Source organism: Triticum urartu, chromosome 7A (assembly GCF_056163025.1).
Source record: "Triticum urartu cultivar PI428250 chromosome 7A, HENAU_Tu73, whole genome shotgun sequence".
NCBI lineage: Eukaryota > Viridiplantae > Streptophyta > Magnoliopsida > Poales > Poaceae > Triticum > Triticum urartu.
Window position 1 is genome coordinate 697013725 of NC_141879.1, and position 27806 is coordinate 697041530.

Here is a 27806-nt window from a genome sequence, read left to right on the forward strand (position 1 = left end):
GTCATGTCTACATTGTTCTCGAACCGTAGGGTCCGCACGCTTAACGTTACGATGATAGTTATTATGAGTTTACGCATTTTGATGTACCGAAGTTAGTTCGGAGTCCCGGATGTGATCACGGACATGACGAGGAGTCTCGAAATGATCGAGACATAAAGATTGATATATTGGAAGCCTACATTTGGACATCGGATTCATTCCGGGTGAAATCGGGATTTTACCGGAGTACCGGGGGGTTACCGGAACCCCCCCGGGGGTTAATGGGCCTACATGGGCCATAAGGGAGAAGAGAGGGGCCGGCCAGGGAAGGCCACGCGCCCCCACCCCCCTAGTCCAAATAGGACAAGGAGGGGGGGGCGGCGCCCCCCTTTCCTCTTCTCCCTCCCCCTTTCCTTCTCCAACAAGGCAAGAGAGGGGGAGTCCTACTCCCGGTGGGAGTAGGACTCCTCCAGGCGCACCCCTTGGGGCCGGCTGCACCTCCCCCTCCCTTCTTTATATACGGGGGCAAGGGGGCACCCTAGAACACACAAGTTGATCCTCGTGATCGTTCCTTAGCCGTGTGCGGTGCGCCCTTCCACCATATTCCACCTCGATCATATCGTTGCAGTGCTTAGGCGAAGCCCTGCGTCGGTAGAACATCATCATCGTCACCACGCCGTCGTGCTGACGGAACTCATCCCCGAAGCTTTGCTGGATCGGAGCCCGGGGAGCGTCATCGAGCTGTACGTGTGCTAAGAACTCGGAGGTGCCGGAGTAACGGTACTTGGATCAGTCGGATCGGGAAGACGTACGACTACTTCCTCTACGTTGCATCAACGCTTCCGCTTCGGTCTACGAGGGTACGTAGACAACACTCTCCCCTCTCGTTGCTATGCATCACCATGATCTTGCGTGTGCGTAGGAATTTTTTTGAAATTACTACGTTCCCCAACAGTGGTATCAGAGCCTAGGTTTTATGTGTTGATGTTATATGCACGAGTAGAACACAAGTGAGTTGTGGGCGATATAAGTCATACTGCTTACCAGCATGTCACACTTTGGTTCGGCGGTATTGTTGGACGAAGCGGCCCGGACCAACATTACGCGTACGCTTACGCGAGACCGGTTCTCCCGACGTGCTTTGCATAGAGGTGGCTTGCGGGTGACAGTTTCTCCAACTTTAGTTGAACCGAGTGTGGCTATGCCCGGTCCTTGCGAAGGTTAAAACAACACCAACTTGACAAACTATCGTTGTGGTTTTGATGCGTAGGTAAGATTGGTTCTTGCTTAAGCCCGTAGCAGCCACGTAAAACTTGCAAACAACAAAGTAGAGGACGTCTAACTTGTTTTTGCAGGGCATGTTGTGATGTGATATGGTCAAGACATGATGCTAAGTTTTATTGTATGAGATGATCATTTTTTGTAACCGAGTTATCGGCAACTGGCAGGAGCCATATGGTTGTCGCTTTATTGTATGCAATGTAATCGCCCTGTAATGCTTTACTTTATCACTAAGCGGTAGCGATAGTCGTAGAAGCATAAGATTGGCGAGACGACAACGATGCTACGATGGAGATCAAGGTGTCGCGCCGGTGACGATGGTGATCATGACAGTGCTTCGGAGATGGAGATCACAAGCACAAGATGATGATGGCCATATCATATCACTTATATTGATTGCATGTGATGTTTATTTTTTTGCATCTTATCTTGCTTTGATTGACGGTAGCATTATAAGATGATCTCTCACTAATTATCAAGAAGTGTTCTCCCTGAGTATGCACCGTTGCCAAAGTTCATCGTGCCCAGACACCACGTGATGATCGGGTGTGATAAGCTCTACGTCCATCTACAACGGGTGCAAGCCAGTTTTGCACACGCAGAATACTCGGGTTAAACTTGACGAGCCTAGCATTTGCAGATATGGCCTCGGAACACGGAGACCGAAAGGTCGAGCGTGAATCATATAGTAGATATGATCAACATAATGATGTTCACCATTGAAAACTACTCCATTTCACGTGATGATCGGTTATGGTTTAGTTGATTTGGATCACGTGATCACTTAGAGGATTAGAGGGATGTCTATCTAAGTGGGAGTTCTTCAAGTAATTTGATTAATTAAACTTAAATTTATCATGAACTTAGTACCTAATAGTATCTTGCTTATGTATGTTTGATTGTAGATAGATGGCCCGTGCTGTTGTTCCGTTGAATTTTAATGTGTTCATTGAGAAAGCAAAGTTGAAAGATGATGGTAGCAATTACACGGACTGGGTCCGTAACTTGAGGATTATCCTCATTGCTGCACAGAAGAATTACGTCCTGGAAGCACCGCTGGGTGCCAGGCCTGCTGCTGGAGCAACACCAGATGTTATGAACGTCTGGCAAAGCAAAGCTGATGACTACTCGATAGTTCAGTGTGCCATGCTTTACGGCTTAGAATCGGGACTTCAACGACGTTTTGAACGTCATGGAGCATATGAGATGTTCCAGGAGTTGAAGTTAATATTTCAAGCAAATGCCCGGATTGAGAGATATGAAGTCTCCAATAAGTTCTATAGCTGCAAGATGGAGGAGAACAGTTCTGTCAGTGAGCATATACTCAAAATGTCTGGGTATAATAATCACTTGATTCAATTGGGAGTTAATCTTCCAGATGATTGCGTCATTGACAGAATTCTCCAATCACTGCCACCAAGCTACAAGAGCTTTGTGATGAACTATAATATGCAAGGGATGAATAAGACTATTCTCGAGCTCTTCGCAATGCTAAAAGCTGCGGAGGTAGAAATCAAGAAGGAGCATCAAGTGTTGATGGTCAACAAGACCACTAGTTTCAAGAAAAAGGGCAAAGGGAAGAAGAAGGGGAACTTCAAAAGGAACGGCAAGCAAGTTGCTACTCAAGAGAAGAAACCCAAGTCTGGACCTAAGCCTGAAACTGAGTGCTTCTACTGCAAGCAGACTGGTCACTGGAAGCGGAACTGCCCCAAGTATTTGGCGGATAAGAAGGATGGCAAGGTGAACAAAGGTATATGTGATATATATGTTATTGATGTGTACCTTACTAGAGCTCGCAGTAGCACCTGGGTATTTGATACTGGTTCTGTTGCTAATATTTGCAACTCGAAACAGGGACTACGGATTAAGCGAACACTGGCAAAGGACGAGGTGACGATGCGCATGGGAAATGGTTCCAAAGTCGATGTGATCGCGGTCGGCACGCTACCTCTACATCTACCTTCGGGATTAGTATTAGACCTAAATAATTGTTATTTGGTGCCAGCGTTGAGCATGAACATTATATCTGGATCTTGTTTGATGCGAGACGGTTATTCATTTAAATCAGAGAATAATGGTTGTTCTATTTATATGAGTAATATCTTGTATGGTCATGCACCTTTGAAGAGTGGTCTATTTTTATGAATCTCGATAGTAGTAACACACATATTCATAATGTTGAAGCCAAAAGATGCAGAGTTGATAATGATAGTGCAACTTATTTGTGGCACTGCCGTTTAGGTCATATCGGTATAAAGCGCATGAAGAAACTCCATACTGATGGACTGTTGGAACCACTTGATTATGAATCACTTGGTACTTGCGAACCTGCCTCATACGCAAGATGACTAAAACACCGTTCTCCGGTTCTATGGAGAGAGCAACAGATTTGTTGGAAATCATACATACAGATGTATGTGGTCCGATGAATATTGAGGCTCGTGGCGGATATCGTTATTTTCTCACCTTCACAGATGATTTAAGCAGATATGGGTATATCTACTTAATGAAACATAAGTCTGAAACATTTGAAAAGTTCAAAGAATTTCAGAGTGAAGTTGAAAATCATCGTAACAAGAAAATAAAGTTTCTACGATTTGATCGTGGAGGAGAATATTTGAGTTACGAGTTTGGTGTACATTTGAAACAATGCGGAATAGTTTCGCAACTCACGCCACCCGAAACACCACAGCGTAATGGTGTGTCCGAACGTCGTAATCGTACTTTACTAGATATGGTGCGATCTATGATGTCTCTTACTGATTTACCGCTATCGTTTTGGGGTTATGCTTTAGAGACGGCCGCATTCACGTTAAATAGGGCACCATCGAAATCCGTTGAGACGACGCCTTATGAACTATGGTTTGGTAAGAAACCAAAGTTGTCGTTTCTTAAAGTTTGGGGCTGCGATGCTTATGTGAAAAAGCTTCAACCTAATAAGCTCGAACCCAAATCGGAGAAATGTGTCTTCATAGGATACCCAAAGGAAACTGTTGGGTACACCTTCTATCACAGATCCGAAGCAAGACATTCGTTGCTAAGAATGGATCCTTTCTAGAGAAGGAGTTTCTCTCGAAAGAAGTGAGTGGGAGGAAAGTAGAACTTGACGAGGTAACTGTACCTGCTCCCTTATTGGAAAGTAGTACATCACAGAAACCTGTTTCTGCGACACCTACACCAATTAGTGAGGAAGCTAATGATAATGATCATGAAACTTCAGAACAAAATACTACTGAACCTCGTAGATCAACCAGAGTAAGATCTGCGCCAGAGTGGTACGGTAATCATATTCTGGAAGTCATGCTACTAGATCATGATGAACCTACGAACTATGAAGAAGCGATGGTGAGCCCAGATTCCGCAAAATGGCTTGAAGCCATGAAATCTGAGATGGGATCCATGTATGAGAACAAAGTCTGGACTTTGGTTGACTTGCCTGATGGTTGGCAAGCAATTGAGAATAAATGGATCTTCAAGAAGAAGATTGACGCTGACGGTAATGTTACTGTCTACAAAGCTCGACTTGTCGCAAAAGGTTTTTGACAAGTTCAAGGGATTGACTACGATGAGACCTTCTCACCCGTAGCGATGCTTAAGTCTGTTCGAATCATGTTAGCAATTGCCGCATTTTATGATTATGAAATTTGGCAGATGGATGTCAAAACTGCATTCCTGAATGGATTTCTGGAAGAAGAGTTGTATATGATGCAACCGGAAGGTTTTGTCGATACAAAGGGAGCTAACAAAGTTTGCAAGCTCCAGCGATCCATTTATGGACTGGTGCAAGCCTCTCGGAGTTGGAATAAACGCTTTGATAGTGTGATCAAAGCATTTGGTTTTATACAGACTTTTGGAGAAGCCTGTATTTACAAGAAAGTGAGTGGGAGCTCTGTAGCATTTCTGATATTATATGTAGATGACATATTACTGATTGGAAATGATATAGAATTTCTGGATAGCATAAAGGGATACTTGAATAAGAGTTTTTCAATGAAAGACCTCGGTGAAGCTGCTTACATATTAGTAGTAAAGATCTATAGAGATAGATCAAGACGCTTAATTGGACTTTCACAAAGCACATACCTTGACAAGATTTTGAAGAAGTTCAAAATGGATCAAACAAAGAAAGGGTTCTTGCCTGTGTTACAAGGTGTGAAGTTGAGTCAGACTAAATGCCCGACCACTGTAGAAGATAGAGAGAAAATGAAAGATGTTCCCTATGCTTCAGCCATAGGATCTATCATGTATGCAATGCTGTGTACCAGACCTGATGTGTGCCTTGCTATAAGTCTAGCAGGGAGGTACCAAAGTAATCCAGGAGTGGATCACTGGACAGCGGTCAAGAACATCCTGAAGTACCTGAAAAGGACTAAGGATATGTTTCTCGTATATGGAGGTGACAAAAGCTCATCGTAAACGGTTACGTTGATGCAAGCTTTGACACTGATCCGGACGATTCTAAATCGCAAACCGGATACGTGTTTACATTAAACGGTGGAGCTGTCAGTTGGTGCAGTTCTAAACAAAGCGTTGTGGCGGGATCTACATGTGAAGCGGAATACATAGCTGCTTCGGAAGCAGCAAACGAAGGGGTCTGCATGAAGGAGTTCATATCCGATCTAGGTGTCATACCTAGTGCATCGGGTCCAATGAAAATCTTTTGTGACAATACTGGTGCAATTGCCTTGGCAAAGGAATCCAGATTTCACAAGAGAACCAAGCACATCAAGAGACGCTTCAATTCCATCCAGGATCTAGTCCAGGCGGGAGACATAGAGATTTGCAAGATACATACGGATCTAAATGTTGCAGACCCATTGACTAAGCCTCTTCCACGAGCAAAACATGATCAGCACCAAGGCTCCATGGGTGTTAGAATCATTACTGTGTAATATAGATTATTGACTCTAGTGCAAGTGGGAGACTGAAGGAAATATGCCCTAGAGGCAATAATAAAGTTATTATTTATTTCCTTATATCATGATAAATGTTTATTATTCGTGCTAGAATTGTATTAACCGGAAACATAATACATGTGTGAATACATAGACAAGCAGAGTGTCACTAATATGCCTCTACTTGACTAGCTCGTTAATCAAAGATGGTTATGTTTTCTAACCATAGACAAAAGAGTTGTTATTTGATTAACGGGATCACATCATTAGTTGAATGATCTGATTGACATGACCCATTCCATTAGCTTAGCACCCGATCGTTTAGTATGTTGCTATTGCTTTCTTCATGACTTATACATGTTCCTATGACTATGAGATTATGTAACTCCCGTGTGCCGGAGGAACACTTTGTGTGCTACCAAACGTCACAACGTAACTGGGTGATTATAAAGGTGCTCTACAGGTGTCTCCAAAGGTACATGTTGGGTTGATGTATTTCAAGATTATGATTTGTCACTCCGATCGTCGGAGAGGTATCTCTGGGCCCTCTCGGTAATGCACATCACATAAGCCTTGCAAGCATTGCAACCAATGAGTTAGTTGCGAGATGATGTATTACGGAACGAGTAAAGAGACTTGCCGGCAACGAGATTGAACTACGTATTGGATACCGACGATCGAATCTCGGGCAAGTAACATACCGATGACAAAGGGAACAACGTATGTTGTTATGCGGTCTGACCGATAAAGATCTTCGTAGAATATGTAGGAGCCAATATGGGCATCCAGGTCCCGCTATTGGTTATTGACCAGAGACGTGTCTCGGTCATGTCTACATTGTTCTCGAACCGTAGGGTCCGCACGCTTAACGTTACGATGACAGTTATTATGAGTTTGTGCATTTTGATGTACCGAAGTTAGTTCGGAGTCCCGGATGTGATCTCGGACATGACGAGGAGTCTTGAAATGATCGAGACATAAAGAACGATATATTGGAAGCCTACATTTGGACATCGGATTCATTCCGGGTGAAATCGGGATTTTACCGGAGTACCGGGGGGTTACCGGAACCCCCCCGGGGGTTAATGGGCCTATATGGGCCATAAGGGAGAAGAGAGGGGCCGGCCAGGGAAGGCCACGCGCCCCCTCCCCGTAGTCCGAATAGGACAAGGAGGGGGGGCGGCGCCCCCCTTTCCTCTTCTCCCTCCCCCTTTCCTTCTCCAACAAGGCAAGAGAGGGAGAGTCCTACTCCCGGTGGGAGTAGGACTCCTCCAGGCGCACCCCTTGGGGCCGGCCGCACCTCCCCCTCCCTCCTTTATATACGGGGGCAAGGGGGCACCCTAGAACACACAAGTTGATCCTCGTGATCGTTCCTTAGCCGTGTGCGGTACCCCCTTCCACCATATTCCACCTCGATCATATCGTTGCAGTGCTTAGGCGAAACCCTGCGTCGGTAGAACATCATCATCATCACCACGCCGTCGTGCTGACGGAACTCATCCCCGAAGCTTTGCTGGATCGGAGCCCGGGGAGCGTCATCGAGCTGTACGTGTGCTAAGAACTCGGAGGTGCCGGAGTAACGGTACTTGGATCGGTCGGATCGGGAAGACGTACGACTACTTCCTCTACGTTGCATCAACGCTTCCACTTCGGTCTACGAGGGTACGTAGACAACACTCTCCCCTCTCGTTGCTATGCATCACCATGATCTTGCGTGTGTGTAGGAATTTTTTTGAAATTACTACGTTCCCCAACAATAAGGCATTGAGATCCATCTTCATGATCTCCACACCGGTCATCATGCTTGCAAGAGCCACTTCTTTCGCCTTTGTCTTGGCGTTGGCGGCCTCGATCTCTAGCATCTTGGCTTGCTTCTCCGCCTCGAGCTCGAACATCTTGGCTTGCTTCTTGGCGTCAAGATCAAGCCTCCTCCTTTGGATCTCCATAAAGCATCCATTTGCTCCGCCTTGAAACGCCGGCGCTCCTCCTCTCTTGAGTCCTTCTTATTCATCATGTCGTCCACGCTCGCGATCAAGGCGTTGGTGGCCGCATCTCGCTTGTCCTCCTTGGAGTTGGTCTTCCCCCGCGGCCGTGCCGGCTCACCCTCCCCAACATCCTCCACGGCGCCCTTCCCCCCACGTGCCTTGAGCGCGGCATATTGTGCCTTGAACTTCTCTTCGTCCTTGATGACCCGATAGCAATGGGAGAGGTTGAAGCACTTGCCATTGTGTTGAACCTTGAATGCCTCCAAAGCTTGAAATGCCTACAAAATGTTTCCATGCAAGCATATGAGCAAGTGATCTTGATGGCACAAAAGAGGGCGGCTTGCTAGCATACCATGTCTTGCACGCCGATGCCGCTCATGGGGCGGACCTTGACGCTCTTAAGGGTGGCGCAAAACTTGTTGCACTCTTGTTGGATCACCCTCCACCGCTTGGAAATGGAGACCCACCCGCGCGTGCTCACAAATTGGTAAGGTGGAAACTTCTTGCGCTCATGAAACTCGCGGTTCGCACGAGTCCAAAAGGTCGAATGCTTTTGCTCGGCGCCCGTCTTTGGGTCTTGTCCAATGTCTCGCCAACACTCACAAAGAAGTTTGTCCTCGACAGCTGTGTACGCCTTCGTGCGCTTGCTCTTGCGCTTCGGCTTAGGACCGGCGGTTTGGTTGGCGAGCTCGTCCTCGAACAAAGGCTCCACTTCAATGTCGCACTCGTCATCTTCCTCTAGCCCATAGTCCTTCGGGAATTCGTGGTCGAGGGGGAAGCCGTCCAGGTCGATGCCGACCTGATCACGCATGAAGGCCGCCTGATCGGGATCATAGCCAGCGGCCGGCGTGAACGCCCCGCGGCCGTCCTGGCTTTGCGTCTCCTCTGGATCGTAGCGAGCGCCCGGCGCACCACCCTCGAAGATGAGGTGTTGCATGAAGTCCTCGTCGACGGCGGACGAGATTTCCTCGAACAGGTTACGGGCGTCCGGGAGACCGCCGGCCGGCGTCTGTCGCACGCGTTTCCTCATGCCTCCGGACGACGAGCCACCGACCACCGGGGTGGCGTTGAGGTCGATGGGCGTGGGCGCGGGCGTGGAAGGCGCAACCACGCTCACGTCGGGTGAGCACTCCCCGGAGAGGCGGGAGGCCTGCGGGTAGACGTGGAAGCCGGGGACCGGGTTGCAAGCCGATGCGCAGGGTGAGTCGGGCATCACCATCCGAGGAAACGCCGACGAGCCGGTGCTGGCCGCGGCAACGGCGGCTTGGACGAGGTTGTGCTGGCTAGGGTTTACCCCAAGCATGTAGAGCGCCTCCCTCGTTGCTGCGGCGACGCGGGCGTTGGTGAACTCCTGCTGCGCGGCAGCGACGGCGGCGGCCTGCGCAGCGGCCTCATCCCTCGCGTCCGCGGCGTGCCTCCGGACCTTCCTCTTGGCCGACTCGCTTGCCCGTTGTTCGGGCGTCAGCGCCTTCTTCGGCTTGGTCGCCGCGGCTGTCTTGCGCGGGGCATGAGGCTTGCCTTTCCCGGAGGGGGCGACGGCGCCGGACGAGGCGAGGGAGGCGAGGCCGGCGGCGGCGTCGAGGTCGAGGTCGATGGCGTCCTCCATGGCTGGTCGGGGGGCGGGGGCGCACGCAGGCGGGAGCGTTTTTGGAGAAAATGAGGGGAAATGATGGTGGCTGCCACCGACAGGCGGGCCCGGGGAGAGGAGTAGGCGCGCACGTCCGTCTCGTGTCCGCACCGACGCAAATCCGGCTCAAAATTGAGTCTAAAATGGGTCGCCCGCGGACGAAAAATGGACGCGCGTCCGTTTGGGTCGGCGCGTTGGGCCGCCACTTTTGTCCGCGCCGACCCAAACGGACACGGGCGTACGAAATGGATCGCTCCATTGGAGTTGCTCTTAGTCCTTCCTATAGATTTGGCATTAGACATCATCGTCATGGGATGCTGGAGTACATGGATGGTCAGAAATGATAAGATCTTTAAGCAAGTGCCTGCTCATCCTATCAGCTGGAATTCCTATTTGAAAGAAGGACTCTATTATTCAATGCTGAGAGCTAAACAAGTCAAGGCCAACAAGCTTCAGTCCTGAATTAGTAACAATCTGTAGTCCATGATTAATTTTGATAGAGCTGGTATTGGGTGATTTATGATGTATTCTGGACTTCCTTTGTATATACTTTTTTTAATATAATTGAAATACCGTAAAGCAATTCTTCTACGGTAAGAGTTGAAAAAGAAGTCCGAGCATCGCATATGATTGCTTTTACAAAATTAGCACCCTACCGCGCATGTTTATCCGTAGCATGTGTGACAGTAACACACCTCTAGCAAACCATGCAAGACAATGATTCACATCTGTGTGTGCGATAGTTTTTTTTGAAGTGTATGTAATTACCTTAACTGTACTAGTGCTAGTATTGACCAAGTACAATAAGCTCACTTGGTCGAAAAAGTGCTGGTACAAACCAAAGTTTAAGATCGCGGCCAAAAGGGTTTAGCGGCTGGCTCTTCAAAACGCTACGGCCGCTATGCCATTTAGCGGGAACAGTACATATGCATGTTTGTCTGAAGAAATTTAGGATTTTCAGCAGAAAACAGAGGATTTTCTTGGAAGCAGTGTTGAAAATCTAAGCTACAACCTACAAGTCGTGCAATACCAATAGGCTGACATGCTCTGTTGCTTGTATTGAATCAACAAACGATAGAGATTAGATAGGATCAGAGCAATCCTGTACCTCCTGGAGATATACTGCGAGTTGGAACCGTGTGAGACTGAGCTATCATTATGGAGTGTGGACACATCGACGTCGTCCTGCAGAGGCCTTCGTCGCCGGTCGCAGCGTTGGCGTGACGACAGCAGTATAGGTTGCGGCTCCTGCCAGGTGCTCTGGTCTCCGCTTTGCTGCCTCGCACATCAGTGCATCCGACTTCCGGCGAAGCAGCCGCCGGCCCACCGAGCGCAGCTGGGAAGAACCGCGCAACCGCCGCAGCAGCTGAGAAGGGAATGGGGATAGCGATGAGTTAGATTTTCTGGATGAGCTGCTCCTCTGTCCTCTCCATCGGGGAAAATGTGGGCCTGGCTCTTGTTGGGCCTCTGTTTCAGCCCGTCCCAGCGAAATTGCAGCGAGCGCAAATGAGTTTTGCGCCGTTTCGCGCAGCGATCGCGTGATTAGCCACAGATCGCGTTTTTTAAGGCATCGCGTCGCGGGAAGGCTTCCAGCCAGCGATCGCGCAATTTTCGTCCGCGATTTAAAAGTTTGGTACAAACTCAAGCAAACCTAAAGAAAAAGTACAAAAAACCAATTACTCGTCGCCATCCACCTTGTTGATGAGCTGTTATGACATTTATTCTTTTTCGAGCTCCCCATCAAGTGTTGGTGCCTATATATAGTTTCCATCAACCGTGGTTCATAGTGATCATATAGCCAGAATCAGATAACGATAGGATATTCATCCGTTGTGCCCACATAATTTATCTCCGAGTATGCTAGTCATGGCAGATAGTACTCAAGACAATTCCTCTCATTTTATTTTGTTAAAGTCATGTTTTTAGGAAATATGAAATATATATTGGGCCATATGTGCACACTACCACAAATATGTTAATTAGATTTGGGAGGCGTTAGGAAACGATTATCTTGTAGACACTACTCCAAAAGCGGTGAATCAAATGACATTTTTCCTATAAGAATTGAGATGCATGACATCTATTATTCTTTGTTTTTTTTTCTATTCCTATCACTGTTTTAAATAGCCCGCTATAGCGTTTACAAAAGGTCTTGCGCTAAGAGACTTTGGTCCAAACAAATAAACAAACATTTTAAATAGCGCGCTATAGCACGCTATAGCATTTGAAGAGGTCCGCCTCTAAGATGCTTAGCGCGCTGTTTAAAACTATGATTCCTATCCTATGAAACAAAGAAGACCTTATATGTGTGCAATATTTTTATAGTAGGCTTTGGTACAATTTCCTGTCACTAGCTACATCCTTGCCCGTGAATTTTATTAGACTTAATTTCCTAGCTGTTTTCCATATAGCTGTTTCGGGTGTACTGCAGTAATACGCAGCATATATATGCCAGGTCTCAGTTATTTACATACTTATTAATTTTGGATTTTAGAATTTTACCATTTGTTTCCGTAGTGACAAGACAGTGACCTTCATTTGGAGCCTATGTACGAGCACTTGTGGCCTTCTCCTTTAAATGAGTGAGCAGTGCAAGTTGTTTCAGGTTCTGCAGATTTCCTGACTAATGCAAAAGCAGACCTTGCATTTAAACTGCACATGCACGCATGATCTAAATAAGTAACTTTTCACACACTCTAATATCTTCATTTGCAACGGACACCACAAAGTTTTGCTACAGTACATACATAATTCCGGGCAGCTTTTTCTCTCTCCTGATCAACAAAGAGTGTAGTCTGCTGCTCGCAAGCACTCTACACTGATAGGAACTTCCGCAAGAGCAAGATAAAATCCTGTTATTTTTCACCGCTTTTCACAAGGGGCAATATGTTGTGCGTAGCTTGTCCTTCTGTTCGCAGAAGCATTGACAAGCCACCACCTGGTACCTTAATCATGCCTCCTTTGGCAGTGCACGGTTAGAGTCACTGGAGCTAGATGTTTGCACGGTTTCCGAGAGCCAGCGGAGCACGTCGACCTGAGCGCGCAGGTGCATGGCGTAGTCCATGGCCTCGCGTAACAGAGTGGCCTCGTCGACGGTGGAGTTCCGGCCTCCCGGTATCACCTCCCTCAGTGCCATGGTCCTGCTGCTCACCAGCCTCCCCGGAGTGTCGCCACCACCGGCGCGGCCTGATCTCCCCAAGTACCTCTTACGGCGGCAGCACCTCCTCACGGTCCTCCTACACCTCTGCACCTTGCACGCGCTGGAGGCCGGTGCCAAGATGGCCTTGGGCCACCTCGCTCCGCCTCCATGCGCAGCCGCCATGGCGACGTCCACGGAGGACTTGACGGCGTGCTTCCTCTCGTGGAGGCTCGTGGCGCCGCGGAAGGTTGTGCTCGTGCGTGCTTGGAGCTGGAGGCTTGGGAGGAGGTTCTTGAGGAACTCCTGCTTGAAGGACTTGATGCTGGTGCTAGGGCCTTGCATGGCTTCTCTTCTCTTTTGACTTTTTGTAAGATGTCTTCTCTTTGCATGGGCAGACACAAGATGTACTTGCTGTAGTAATTAGTACCAGAAACAGGGGCGCTCCTCCTGCTTAAATAGGACTAGTCTATCACCGGTAGCTGATTCATAATTTCTCACACATGCATGAACGATTTTTGCCGTTGTTGTCGATAATAACATTTTCTGCAGTGCTAGATCCGGCTTCCTTCTTCTTTGTGTCGAATTGTGTTTTTCAAACTGGTCGGTTTAATAGCTCGGTTAGGTTTTGGCGATGGTTGTAAGGGTTGACTCCTTGCCCTGGTGATCGAGGGGGGGGGGGGTCAGGGATCTAGAACTTGTGTTGTGTTCCTGGGGTGCGTTGTCTGAGACTACTAGACTCTGCCTGTTTTTGGTTTCGTTAATGAAATCGGAGGAAAACCTCTTTTATTCAAAAAAAAAGATCTGCATGTCGGCGACTTGAAGCTTAAAAGTATGGCAAATTTTAACATGCTCATTACATTTAATTACGATCGCCCTGATGTCGCAGCTAGACATGCTCATATTCTTCCATGATAATGATGTTGATGATGATGTTTTGTCTTATGCTACGCGTGGACGTACAACCGACAAGTACGGTGCGAGATGCCCACAAGCTTAAGGTCCCCCAAGCGCATGATGGTAATGTAATTACTGGTGATCAGCTGGCTTCGCGGGTGTCATGGTCAAACAAAAATGGATTGAAAAGTTGAAAGAGAGTTTTGCAATATACGCACGTTAGAGTACATCACAACACATGCCCACCATTGCAGGTACACTGACATCTCAACGTCTCACATTTCATGTGTGTTTACTACGTGTAGTATCATTGTGTGTTGTCGTTGCGTGCATGGATACAAGATGGGCAAGTATGATACGAGATGCCCACAAGATCTTCCAAAGTCTCAAGCGCTTGATGATGAAAATAATAATAATAACAAACATAATCAGTGAGCTGGCTCCCGTGCCATGGTCCCCAGCACCAGAAAAAATGGGTCTTCAAAGTTGGAGACACGGGAGCTCTGGGAAAGGTAAAGACAAGACGCACACACATATTCTTGACAACGAAATGTCTGGGACATTGGCCGCTGCATAAATTATTTTGTTTCTTGCTTCCTGTTTGTGATAGGTCTGTGCTGTGCAATGAGCACACGGAAGAGATATCCATGCATTTATTCTGGGACTGCAGTTTTGCCATGCACTGTTGGAATACCATCGCCCCCAATAAGAAAAGAGGACTCTCAAGTTATGATGAAATTTGCCTGGCCAGCCTAGAGCAACTCCAATAGGGCGACCCAAACAGACGTCGCATTTATCCGTTTTTTGTCTGTTTGGGTCAGCCGCCCGCCTGCCGTCCTCCCAGTTTTGCATTAGGATCGGCAATGCGTCCAACACGCCGACCCATTTCATGTCCGCATTCAACTTTTAAATAAAAGAGGCCCGCGGCCGATCATGCCAGCGGCCATGTCTCATGCCAGCGCCGGCATACAATGCCGGCTTCAGAAAACACCACAGTTCATGCTGGCACACATGTCAGCACACAAAAAATGGTGGGACTTGAGTTCGACCACGCCATCGAGGCTCCCGTAGTCATGCCGGCACACCTGCCGGCACACAAAAAGATGGCCCCTCGACGCCATAGATCACTCGTCGTCGAACTTGAGCATGTCGGCCTGCATCTTCTCGAACCACGGCCTCTTCCTTGGCGATAAGGCGTTGAGATCCACCTTCATGATCTCCAACCCGGTCATCATGCTTGCAAGAGCCACTTCTTTCGCCTTTGTCTTGGCGTTGGCGGCCTCGATCTCTAGCATCTTGGCTTGCTTCTCCGCCTCGAGCTCGAACATCTTGGCTTGCTTCTCGGCGTCAAGATCAAGCCTCCTCCTTTGGATCTCCATGAAAGCATCCATTTGCTCCGCCTTGAAACGCCGGCGCTCCTCCTCTCTTGAGTCCTTCTTATTCATCATGCCGTCCACGCTCGCGATCAAGGCGTTGGTGGCCGCATCTCGCTTGTCCTCCTTGGAGTTGGTCTTCCCCCGCGGCCGTGCCGGCTCGCCCTCCCCAACATCCTCCACGGCGCCCTTTCCCCCACGTGCCTTGAGCGCGGCATATTGTGCCTTGAACTTCTCTTCGTCCTTGATGACCCGATAGCAATGGGAGAGGTTGAAGCACTTGCCATTGTGTTGAACCTTGAATGCCTCCAAAGCTTGAAATGCCTACAAAATGTTTCCATGCAAGCATATGAGCAAGTGATCTTGATGGCACAAAAGAGGGCGGCTTGCTAGCATACCATGTCTTGCACGCCGATGCCGCTCATGGGGCGGACCTTGACGCTCTTAAGGGTGGCGCAAAACTTGTTGCACTCTTGTTGGATCACCCTCCACCGCTTGGAAATGGAGACCCACCCGCGCGTGCTCACAAATTGGTAAGGTGGAAACTTCTTGCGCTCATGAAACTCGCGGCGCGCACGAGTCCAAAATGTCGAATGCTTTTGCTCGGCGCCCGTCTTTGGGTCTTGTCCAATGTCTCGCCAACACTCACAAAGAAGTTTGTCCTCGACAGCTGTGTACGCCTTCGTGCGCTTGCTCTTGCGCTTCGCCTTAGGACCGGCGGTTTGGTTGGCGAGCTCGTCCTCGAACAAAGGCTCCACTTCAATGTCGCACTCGTCATCTTCCTCTAGCCCATAGTCCTTCGGGAATTCGTGGTCGAGGGGGAAGCCGTCCAGGTCGATGCCGATCTGATCACGCATGAAGGCCGCCTGATCGGGATCATAGCCAGCGGCCGGCGTGAACGCCCCGCGGCCGTCCTGGCTTTGCGTCTCCTCTGGATCGTAGCGAGCGCCCGGCGCACCACCCTCGAAGATGAGGTGTTGCATGAAGTCCTCGTCGACGGCGGACGAGATTTCCTCGAACAGGTTACGGGCGTCCGGGAGACCGCCGGCCGGCGTCTGTCGCACGCGTTTCCTCATGCCTCCGGACGACGAGCCACCGACCACCGGGGTGGCGTTGAGGTCGATGGGCGTGGGCGCGGGCGTGGAAGGCCCAACCACGCTCACGTCGGGTGAGCACTCCCCGGAGAGGCGGGAGGCCTGCGGGTAGACGTGGAAGCCGGGGACCGGGTTGCAAGCCGATGCGCAGGGTGAATCGGGCATCACCATCCGAGGAAACGCCGACGAGCCGGTGCTGGCCGCGGCAACGGCGGCTTGGACGAGGTTGTGCTGGCTAGGGTTTACCCCAAGCATGTAGAGCGCCTCCCTCATTGCTGCGGCGACGCGGGCGTTGGTGAACTCCTGCTGCGCGGCAGCGACGGCGGCGGCCTGCGCAGCGGCCTCATCCCTCGCGTCCTCGGCGTGCCTCCGGACCTTCCTCTTGGCCGACTCGCTTGCCCGTTGTTCGGGCGTCAGCGCCTTCTTCGGCTTGGTCGCCGCGGCGGTCTTGCGCGGGGCACGAGGCTTGCCTTTCCCGGAGGGGGCGACGGCGCTGGACGAGGCGAGGGAGGCGAGGCCGGTGGCGGCGTCGAGGTCGAGGTCGATGGCGTCCTCCATGGCTGGTCGGGGGGCGGGGGCGCACGCAGGCGGGAGCGTTTTTGGAGAAAATGAGGGGAAATGATGGTGGCTGCCACCGACAGGCGGTCCCGGGGAGAGGAGTAGGCGCGCGCGTCCGTCTCGTGTCCGCACCGACGCAAATCCGGCTCAAAATTGAGCCTGAAATGGGTCGCCCGCGGACGAAAAATGGACGCGCGTCCGTTTGGGTCGGCGCGTTGGGCCGCCACTTTTGTCCGCGCCGACCCAAACGGACACGGGCGTACGAAATGGATCGCTCCATTGGAGTTGCTCTTAGTCCTTCCTATAGATTTGGCATTAGACATCATCGTCATGGGATGCTGGAGTACATGGATGGTCAGAAATGATAAGATCTTTAAGCAAGTGCCTGCTCATCCTATCAGCTCATCCTATCAGCTGGACTTCCTATTTGAAAGAAGGACTCTATTATTCAATGCTGAGAGCTAAACAAGTCAAGGCCAACAAGCTTCAGTCCTGAATTAGTAACAATCTGTAGTCCATGATTAATTTTGATAGAGCTGGTATTGGGTGATTTATGATGTATTCTGGACTTCCTTTGTATATACTTTTTTTTAATATAATTGAAATACCGTAAAGCAATTCTTCTACGGTAAGAGTTTAAAAAGAAGTCCGTGCATCGCATATGATTGCTTTTACAAAATTAGCACCCTACCGCGCATGTTTATCCGTAGCATGTGTGACAGTAACACACCTCTAGCAAACCATGCAAGACAATGATTCACATCTGTGTGTGCGATAGTTTTTTTTGAAGTGTATGTAATTACCTTAACTGTACTAGTGCTAGTATTGACCAAGTACAATAAGCTCACTTGGTCGAAAAAGTGCTGGTACAAACCAAAGTTTAAGATCGCGGCCAAAAGGGTTTAGCGGCTGGCTCTTCAAAACGCTACGGCCGCTATGCCATTTAGCGGGAACAGTACATATGCATGTTTGTCTGAAGAAATTTAGGATTTTCAGCAGAAAACAGAGGATTTTCTTGGAAGCACTGTTGAAAATCTAAGCTACAACCTACAAGTCGTGCAATACCAATAGGCTGACATGCTCTGTTGCTTGTATTGAATCAACAAACGATAGAGATTAGAGAGGATCAGAGCAATCCTGTACCTCCTGGAGATATACTACGAGTTGGAACCGTGTGAGACTGAGCTATCATTATGGAGTGTGGACACATCGACGTCGTCCTGCAGAGGCCTTCGTCGCCGGTCGCAGCGTTGGCGTGACGACAGCAGTATAGGTTGCGGCTCCTGCCAGGTGCTCTGGTCTCCGCTTTGCTGCCTCGCACATCAGTGCATCCGACTTCCGGCGAAGCAGCCGCCGGCCCACCGAGCGCAGCTGGGAAGAACCGCGCAGCCGCCGCAGCAGCTGAGAAGGGAATGGGGATAGCGATGAGTTAGGTTTTCTGGATGAGCTGCTCCTCTGTCCTCTCCATCGGGGCAAATGTGGGCCTGGCTCTTGTTGGGCCTCTGTTTCAGCCCGTCCCAGCGAAATTGCAGCGAGCGCAAATGAGTTTTGCGCCGTTTCGCGCAGTGATCGCGTGATTAGCCACATATCGCGTTTTTTAAGGCATCGCGTCGCGGGAAGGCTTCCAGCCAGCGATCGCGCAATTTTCGTCCGCGATTTAAAAGTTTGGTACAAACTCAAGCAAACCTAAAGAAAAAGTACAAAAAACCAATTACTCGTCGCCATCCACCTTGTTGATGAGCTGTTATGACATTTATTCTTTTTCGAGCTCCCCATCAAGTGTTGGTGCCTATATATAGTTTCCATCAACCGTGGTTCATAGTGATCATATAGCCAGAATCAGATAACGATAGGATATTCATCCGTTGTGCCCACATAATTTATCTCCGAGTATGCTAGTCATGGCAGATAGTACTCAAGACAATTCCTCTCATTTTATTTTGTTAAAGTCATGTTTTTAGGAAATATGAAATATATATTGGGCCATATGTGCACACTACCACAAATATGTTAATTAGATTTGGGAGGCGTTAGGAAACGATTATCTTGTAGACACTACTCCAAAAGCGGTGAATCAAATGACATTTTTCCTATAAGAATTGAGATGCATGACATCTATTATTCTTTGTTTTTTTTTTCTATTCCTATCACTGTTTTAAATAGCCCGCTATAGCGTTTACAAAAGGTCTTGCGCTAAGAGACTTTGGTCCAAACAAATAAACAAACATTTTAAATAGCGCGCTATAGCACGCTATAGCATTTGAAGAGGTCCGCCTCTAAGATGCTTAGCGCGCTGTTTAAAACTATGATTCCTATCCTATGAAACAAAGAAGACCTTATATGTGTGCAATATTTTTATAGTAGGCTTTGGTACAATTTCCTGTCACTAGCTACATCCTTGCCCGTGAATTTTATTAGACTTAATTTCCTAGCTGTTTTCCATATAGCTGTTTCGGGTGTACTGCAGTAATACGCAGCATATATATGCCAGGTCTCAGTTATTTACATACTTATTAATTTTGGATTTTAGAATTTTACCATTTGTTTCCGTAGTGACAAGACAGTGACCTTCATTTGGAGCCTATGTACGAGCACTTGTGGCCTTCTCCTTTAAATGAGTGAGCAGTGCAAGTTGTTTCAGGTTCTGCAGATTTCCTGACTAATGCAAAAGCAGACCTTGCATTTAAACTGCACATGCACGCATGATCTAAATAAGTAACTTTTCACACACTCTAATATCTTCATTTGCAACGGACACCACAAAGTTTTGCTACAGTACATACATAATTCCGGGCAGCTTTTTCTCTCTGCTGATCAACAAAGAGTGTAGTCTGCTGCTCGCAAGCACTCTACACTGATAGGAACTTCCGCAAGAGCAAGATAAAATCCTGTTATTTTTCACCGCTTTTCACAAGGGGCAATATGTTGTGCGTAGCTTGTCCTTCTGTTCGCAGAAGCATTGACAAGCCACCACCTGGTACCTTAATCATGCCTCCTTTGGCAGTGCACGGTTAGAGTCACTGGAGCTAGATGTTTGCACGGTTTCCGAGAGCCAGCGGAGCACGTCGACCTGAGCGCGCAGGTGCATGGCGTAGTCCATGGCCTCGCGTAACAGAGTGGCCTCGTCGACGGTGGAGTTCCGGCCTCCCGGTATCACCTCCCTCAGTGCCATGGTCCTGCTGCTCACCAGCCTCCCCGGAGTGTCGCCACCACCGGCGCGGCCTGATCTCCCCAAGTACCTCTTACGGCGGCAGCACCTCCTCACGGTCCTCCTACACCTCTGCACCTTGCACGCGCTGGACGCCGGTGCCAAGATGGCCTTGGGCCACCTCGCTCCGCCTCCATGCGCAGCCGCCATGGCGACGTCCACGGAGGACTTGACGGCGTGCTTCCTCTCGTGGAGGCTCGTGGCGCCGCGGAAGGTTGTGCTCGTGCGTGCTTGGAGCTGGAGGCTTGGGAGGAGGTTCTTGAGGAACTCCTGCTTGAAGGACTTGATGCTGGTGCTAGGGCCTTGCATGGCTTCTCTTCTCTTTTGACTTTTTGTAAGATGTCTTCTCTTTGCATGGGCAGACACAAGATGTACTTGCTGTAGTAATTAGTACCAGAAACAGGGGCGCTCCTCCTGCTTAAATAGGACTAGTCTATCACCGGTAGCTGATTCATAATTTCTCACACATGCATGAACGATTTTTGCCGTTGTTGTCGATAATAACATTTTCTGCAGTGCTAGATCCGGCTTCCTTCTTCTTTGTGTCGAATTGTGTTTTTCAAACTGGTCGGTTTAATAGCTCGGTTAGGTTTTGGCGATGGTTGTAAGGGTTGACTCCTTGCCCTGGTGATCGAGGGGGGGGGGGTCAGGGATCTAGAACTTGTGTTGTGTTCCTGGGGTGCGTTGTCTGAGACTACTAGACTCTGCCTGTTTTTGGTTTCGTTAATGAAATCGGAGGAAAACCTCTTTTATTCAAAAAAAAAGATCTGCATGTCGGCGACTTGAAGCTTAAAAGTATGGCAAATTTTAACATGCTCATTACATTTAATTACGATCGCCCTGATGTCGCAGCTAGACATGCTCATATTCTTCCATGATAATGATGTTGATGATGATGTTTTGTCTTATGCTACGCGTGGACGTACAACCGACAAGTACGGTGCGAGATGCCCACAAGCTTAAGGTCCCCCAAGCGCATGATGGTAATGTAATTACTGGTGATCAGCTGGCTTCGCGGGTGTCATGGTCAAACAAAAATGGATTGAAAAGTTGAAAGAGAGTTTTGCAATATACGCACGTTAGAGTACATCACAACACATGCCCACCATTGCAGGTACACTGACATCTCAACGTCTCACATTTCATGTGTGTTTACTACGTGTAGTATCATTGTGTGTTGTCGTTGCGTGCATGGATACAAGATGGGCAAGTATGATACGAGATGCCCACAAGATCTTCCAAAGTCTCAAGCGCTTGATGATGAAAATAATAATAATAACAAACATAATCAGTGAGCTGGCTCCCGTGCCATGGTCCCCAGCACCAGAAAAAATGGGTCTTCAAAGTTGGAGACACGGGAGCTCTGGGAAAGGTAAAGACAAGACGCACACACATATTCTTGACAACGAAATGTCTGGGACATTGGCCGCTGCATAAATTATTTTGTTTCTTGCTTCCTGTTTGTGATAGGTCTGTGCTGTGCAATGAGCACACGGAAGAGATATCCATGCATTTATTCTGGGACTGCAGTTTTGCCATGCACTGTTGGAATACCATCGCCCCCAATAAGAAAAGAGGACTCTCAAGTTATGATGAAATTTGCCTGGCCAGCCTAGAGCAACTCCAATAGGGCGACCCAAACAGACGTCGCATTTATCCGTTTTTTGTCTGTTTGGGTCAGCCGCCCGCCTGCCGTCCTCCCAGTTTTGCATTAGGATCGGCAATGCGTCCAACACGCCGACCCATTTCATGTCCGCATTCAACTTTTAAATAAAAGAGGCCCGCGGCCGATCATGCCAGCGGCCATGTCTCATGCCAGCGCCGGCATACAATGCCGGCTTCAGAAAACACCACAGTTCATGCTGGCACACATGTCAGCACACAAAAAATGGTGGGACTTGAGTTCGACCACGCCATCGAGGCTCCCGTAGTCATGCCGGCACACCTGCCGGCACACAAAAAGATGGCCCCTCGACGCCATAGATCACTCGTCGTCGAACTTGAGCATGTCGGCCTGCATCTTCTCGAACCACGGCCTCTTCCTTGGCGATAAGGCGTTGAGATCCACCTTCATGATCTCCAACCCGATCATCATGCTTGCAAGAGCCACTTCTTTCGCCTTTGTCTTGGCGTTGGCGGCCTCGATCTCTAGCATCTTGGCTTGCTTCTCCGCCTCGAGCTCGAACATCTTGGCTTGCTTCTCGGCGTCAAGATCAAGCCTCCTCCTTTGGATCTCCATGAAAGCATCCATTTGCTCCGCCTTGAAACGCCGGCGCTCCTCCTCTCTTGAGTCCTTCTTATTCATCATGCCGTCCACGCTCGCGATCAAGGCGTTGGTGGCCGCATCTCGCTTGTCCTCCTTGGAGTTGGTCTTCCCCCGCGGCCGTGCCGGCTCGCCCTCCCCAACATCCTCCACGGCGCCCTTTCCCCCACGTGCCTTGAGCGCGGCATATTGTGCCTTGAACTTCTCTTCGTCCTTGATGACCCGATAGCAATGGGAGAGGTTGAAGCACTTGCCATTGTGTTGAACCTTGAATGCCTCCAAAGCTTGAAATGCCTACAAAATGTTTCCATGCAAGCATATGAGCAAGTGATCTTGATGGCACAAAAGAGGGCGGCTTGCTAGCATACCATGTCTTGCACGCCGATGCCGCTCACGGGGCGGACCTTGACGCTCTTAAGGGTGGCGCAAAACTTGTTGCACTCTTGTTGGATCACCCTCCACCGCTTGGAAATGGAGACCCACCCGCGCGTGCTCACAAATTGGTAAGGTGGAAACTTCTTGCGCTCATGAAACTCGCGGCGCGCACGAGTCCAAAATGTCGAATGCTTTTGCTCGGCGCCCGTCTTTGGGTCTTGTCCAATGTCTCGCCAACACTCACAAAGAAGTTTGTCCTCGACAGCTGTGTACGCCTTCGTGCGCTTGCTCTTGCGCTTCGCCTTAGGACCGGCGGTTTGGTTGGCGAGCTCGTCCTCGAACAAAGGCTCCACTTCAATGTCGCACTCGTCATCTTCCTCTAGCCCATAGTCCTTCGGGAATTCGTGGTCGAGGGGGAAGCCGTCCAGGTCGATGCCGACCCGATCACGCATGAAGGCCGCCTGATCGGGATCATAGCCAGCGGCCGGCGTGAACGCCCCGCGGCCGTCCTGGCTTTGCGTCTCCTCTGGATCGTAGCGAGCGCCCGGCGCACCACCCTCGAAGATGAGGTGTTGCATGAAGTCCTCGTCGACGGCGGACGAGATTTCCTCGAACAGGTTACGGGCGTCCGGGAGACCGCCGGCCGGCGTCTGTCGCACGCGTTTCCTCATGCCTCCGGACGACGAGCCACCGACCACCGGGGTGGCGTTGAGGTCGATGGGCGTGGGCGCGGGCGTGGAAGGCCCAACCACGCTCACGTCGGGTGAGCACTCCCCGGAGAGGCGGGAGGCCTGCGGGTAGACGTGGAAGCCGGGGACCGGGTTGCAAGCCGATGCGCAGGGTGAGTCGGGCATCACCATCCGAGGAAACGCCGACGAGCCGGTGCTGGCCGCGGCAACGGCGGCTTGGACGAGGTTGTGCTGGCTAGGGTTTACCCCAAGCATGTAGAGCGCCTCCCTCATTGCTGCGGCGACGCGGGCGTTGGTGAACTCCTGCTGCGCGGCAGCGACGGCGGCGGCCTGCGCAGCGGCCTCATCCCTCGCGTCCTCGGCGTGCCTCCGGACCTTCCTCTTGGCCGACTCGCTTGCCCGTTGTTCGGGCGTCAGCGCCTTCTTCGGCTTGGTCGCCGCGGCGGTCTTGCGCGGGGCACGAGGCTTGCCTTTCCCGGAGGGGGCGACGGCGCCGGACGAGGCGAGGGAGGCGAGGCCGGTGGCGGCGTCGAGGTCGAGGTCGATGGCGTCCTCCATGGCTGGTCGGGGGGCGGGGGCGCACGCAGGCGGGAGCGTTTTTGGAGAAAATGAGGGGAAATGATGGTGGCTGCCACCGACAGGCGGTCCCGGGGAGAGGAGTAGGCGCGCGCGTCCGTCTCGTGTCCGCACCGACGCAAATCCGGCTCAAAATTGAGCCTGAAATGGGTCGCCCGCGGACGAAAAATGGACGCGCGTCCGTTTGGGTCGGCGCGTTGGGCCGCCACTTTTGTCCGCGCCGACCCAAACGGACACGGGCGTACGAAATGGATCGCTCCATTGGAGTTGCTCTTAGTCCTTCCTATAGATTTGGCATTAGACATCATCGTCATGGGATGCTGGAGTACATGGATGGTCAGAAATGATAAGATCTTTAAGCAAGTGCCTGCTCATCCTATCAGCTCATCCTATCAGCTGGACTTCCTATTTGAAAGAAGGACTCTATTATTCAATGCTGAGAGCTAAACAAGTCAAGGCCAACAAGCTTCAGTCCTGAATTAGTAACAATCTGTAGTCCATGATTAATTTTGATAGAGCTGGTATTGGGTGATTTATGATGTATTCTGGACTTCCTTTGTATATACTTTTTTTAATATAATTGAAATACCGTAAAGCAATTCTTCTACGGTAAGAGTTTAAAAAGAAGTCCGTGCATCGCATATGATTGCTTTTACAAAATTAGCACCCTACCGCGCATGTTTATCCGTAGCATGTGTGACAGTAACACACCTCTAGCAAACCATGCAAGACAATGATTCACATCTGTGTGTGCGATAGTTTTTTTTGAAGTGTATGTAATTACCTTAACTGTACTAGTGCTAGTATTGACCAAGTACAATAAGCTCACTTGGTCGAAAAAGTGCTGGTACAAACCAAAGTTTAAGATCGCGGCCAAAAGGGTTTAGCGGCTGGCTCTTCAAAACGCTACGGCCGCTATGCCATTTAGCGGGAACAGTACATATGCATGTTTGTCTGAAGAAATTTAGGATTTTCAGCAGAAAACAGAGGATTTTCTTGGAAGCAGTGTTGAAAATCTAAGCTACAACCTACAAGTCGTGCAATACCAATAGGCTGACATGCTCTGTTGCTTGTATTGAATCAACAAACGATAGAGATTAGAGAGGATCAGAGCAATCCTGTACCTCCTGGAGATATACTACGAGTTGGAACCGTGTGAGACTGAGCTATCATTATGGAGTGTGGACACATCGACGTCGTCCTGCAGAGGCCTTCGTCGCCGGTCGCAGCGTTGGCGTGACGACAGCAGTATAGGTTGCGGCTCCTGCCAGGTGCTCTGGTCTCCGCTTTGCTGCCTCGCACATCAGTGCATCCGACTTCCGGCGAAGCAGCCGCCGGCCCACCGAGCGCAGCTGGGAAGAACCGCGCAGCCGCCGCAGCAGCTGAGAAGGGAATGGGGATAGCGATGAGTTAGGTTTTCTGGATGAGCTGCTCCTCTGTCCTCTCCATCGGGGCAAATGTGGGCCTGGCTCTTGTTGGGCCTCTGTTTCAGCCCGTCCCAGCGAAATTGCAGCGAGCGCAAATGAGTTTTGCGCCGTTTCGCGCAGTGATCGCGTGATTAGCCACATATCGCGTTTTTTAAGGCATCGCGTCGCGGGAAGGCTTCCAGCCAGCGATCGCGCAATTTTCGTCCGCGATTTAAAAGTTTGGTACAAACTCAAGCAAACCTAAAGAAAAAGTACAAAAAACCAATTACTCGTCGCCATCCACCTTGTTGATGAGCTGTTATGACATTTATTCTTTTTCGAGCTCCCCATCAAGTGTTGGTGCCTATATATAGTTTCCATCAACCGTGGTTCATAGTGATCATATAGCCAGAATCAGATAACGATAGGATATTCATCCGTTGTGCCCACATAATTTATCTCCGAGTATGCTAGTCATGGCAGATAGTACTCAAGACAATTCCTCTCATTTTATTTTGTTAAAGTCATGTTTTTAGGAAATATGAAATATATATTGGGCCATATGTGCACACTACCACAAATATGTTAATTAGATTTGGGAGGCGTTAGGAAACGATTATCTTGTAGACACTACTCCAAAAGCGGTGAATCAAATGACATTTTTCCTATAAGAATTGAGATGCATGACATCTATTATTCTTTGTTTTTTTTTTCTATTCCTATCACTGTTTTAAATAGCCCGCTATAGCGTTTACAAAAGGTCTTGCGCTAAGAGACTTTGGTCCAAACAAATAAACAAACATTTTAAATAGCGCGCTATAGCACGCTATAGCATTTGAAGAGGTCCGCCTCTAAGATGCTTAGCGCGCTGTTTAAAACTATGATTCCTATCCTATGAAACAAAGAAGACCTTATATGTGTGCAATATTTTTATAGTAGGCTTTGGTACAATTTCCTGTCACTAGCTACATCCTTGCCCGTGAATTTTATTAGACTTAATTTCCTAGCTGTTTTCCATATAGCTGTTTCGGGTGTACTGCAGTAATACGCAGCATATATATGCCAGGTCTCAGTTATTTACATACTTATTAATTTTGGATTTTAGAATTTTACCATTTGTTTCCGTAGTGACAAGACAGTGACCTTCATTTGGAGCCTATGTACGAGCACTTGTGGCCTTCTCCTTTAAATGAGTGAGCAGTGCAAGTTGTTTCAGGTTCTGCAGATTTCCTGACTAATGCAAAAGCAGACCTTGCATTTAAACTGCACATGCACGCATGATCTAAATAAGTAACTTTTCACACACTCTAATATCTTCATTTGCAACGGACACCACAAAGTTTTGCTACAGTACATACATAATTCCGGGCAGCTTTTTCTCTCTGCTGATCAACAAAGAGTGTAGTCTGCTGCTCGCAAGCACTCTACACTGATAGGAACTTCCGCAAGAGCAAGATAAAATCCTGTTATTTTTCACCGCTTTTCACAAGGGGCAATATGTTGTGCGTAGCTTGTCCTTCTGTTCGCAGAAGCATTGACAAGCCACCACCTGGTACCTTAATCATGCCTCCTTTGGCAGTGCACGGTTAGAGTCACTGGAGCTAGATGTTTGCACGGTTTCCGAGAGCCAGCGGAGCACGTCGACCTGAGCGCGCAGGTGCATGGCGTAGTCCATGGCCTCGCGTAACAGAGTGGCCTCGTCGACGGTGGAGTTCCGGCCTCCCGGTATCACCTCCCTCAGTGCCATGGTCCTGCTGCTCACCAGCCTCCCCGGAGTGTCGCCACCACCGGCGCGGCCTGATCTCCCCAAGTACCTCTTACGGCGGCAGCACCTCCTCACGGTCCTCCTACACCTCTGCACCTTGCACGCGCTGGACGCCGGTGCCAAGATGGCCTTGGGCCACCTCGCTCCGCCTCCATGCGCAGCCGCCATGGCGACGTCCACGGAGGACTTGACGGCGTGCTTCCTCTCGTGGAGGCTCGTGGCGCCGCGGAAGGTTGTGCTCGTGCGTGCTTGGAGCTGGAGGCTTGGGAGGAGGTTCTTGAGGAACTCCTGCTTGAAGGACTTGATGCTGGTGCTAGGGCCTTGCATGGCTTCTCTTCTCTTTTGACTTTTTGTAAGATGTCTTCTCTTTGCATGGGCAGACACAAGATGTACTTGCTGTAGTAATTAGTACCAGAAACAGGGGCGCTCCTCCTGCTTAAATAGGACTAGTCTATCACCGGTAGCTGATTCATAATTTCTCACACATGCATGAACGATTTTTGCCGTTGTTGTCGATAATAACATTTTCTGCAGTGCTAGATCCGGCTTCCTTCTTCTTTGTGTCGAATTGTGTTTTTCAAACTGGTCGGTTTAATAGCTCGGTTAGGTTTTGGCGATGGTTGTAAGGGTTGACTCCTTGCCCTGGTGATCGAGGGGGGGGGGGTCAGGGATCTAGAACTTGTGTTGTGTTCCTGGGGT

The 27806-nt window shown here is 49.5% G+C and overlaps 3 protein-coding genes across 3 annotated transcripts; all 3 read right to left on the reverse strand.

Annotated features, from left to right (window-relative positions):
- Nucleotides 1-12566: 12566 nt before the first annotated feature.
- On the reverse strand, nucleotides 12567-13302 carry LOC147961706 (transcription factor IBH1-like 1). The gene has a single exon (XM_087537383.1). The coding sequence runs from the start codon at nucleotides 13246-13248 to the stop codon at nucleotides 12718-12720; it is 531 nt and encodes a 176-aa protein (XP_087393509.1). The 5' UTR covers nucleotides 13249-13302; the 3' UTR covers nucleotides 12567-12717.
- Nucleotides 13303-19539: 6237 nt separating this feature from the next.
- LOC147961707 (transcription factor IBH1-like 1) lies at nucleotides 19540-20396 on the reverse strand. The gene has a single exon (XM_087537113.1). It carries the CDS (start codon nucleotides 20340-20342, stop codon nucleotides 19812-19814), a length of 531 nt encoding a protein of 176 aa, XP_087393239.1. The 5' UTR covers nucleotides 20343-20396; the 3' UTR covers nucleotides 19540-19811.
- A 6235-nt stretch (nucleotides 20397-26631) lies between these two features.
- LOC147961708 (transcription factor IBH1-like 1) lies at nucleotides 26632-27488 on the reverse strand. Its single transcript, XM_087537115.1, has one exon. The coding sequence runs from the start codon at nucleotides 27432-27434 to the stop codon at nucleotides 26904-26906; it is 531 nt and encodes a 176-aa protein (XP_087393241.1). The 5' UTR covers nucleotides 27435-27488; the 3' UTR covers nucleotides 26632-26903.
- Between the last annotated feature and the right edge of the window lie 318 nt (nucleotides 27489-27806).

Bases quoted from the DNA above. Each gene is read 5' to 3' on its own strand.
- LOC147961708 (XM_087537115.1), bottom strand. From the start codon at position 27,434: ATGCAAGGCCCTAGCACCAGCATCAAGTCCTTCAAGCAGGAGTTCCTC.
- LOC147961707 (XM_087537113.1), bottom strand. From the start codon at position 20,342: ATGCAAGGCCCTAGCACCAGCATCAAGTCCTTCAAGCAGGAGTTCCTC.
- LOC147961706 (XM_087537383.1), bottom strand. From the start codon at position 13,248: ATGCAAGGCCCTAGCACCAGCATCAAGTCCTTCAAGCAGGAGTTCCTC.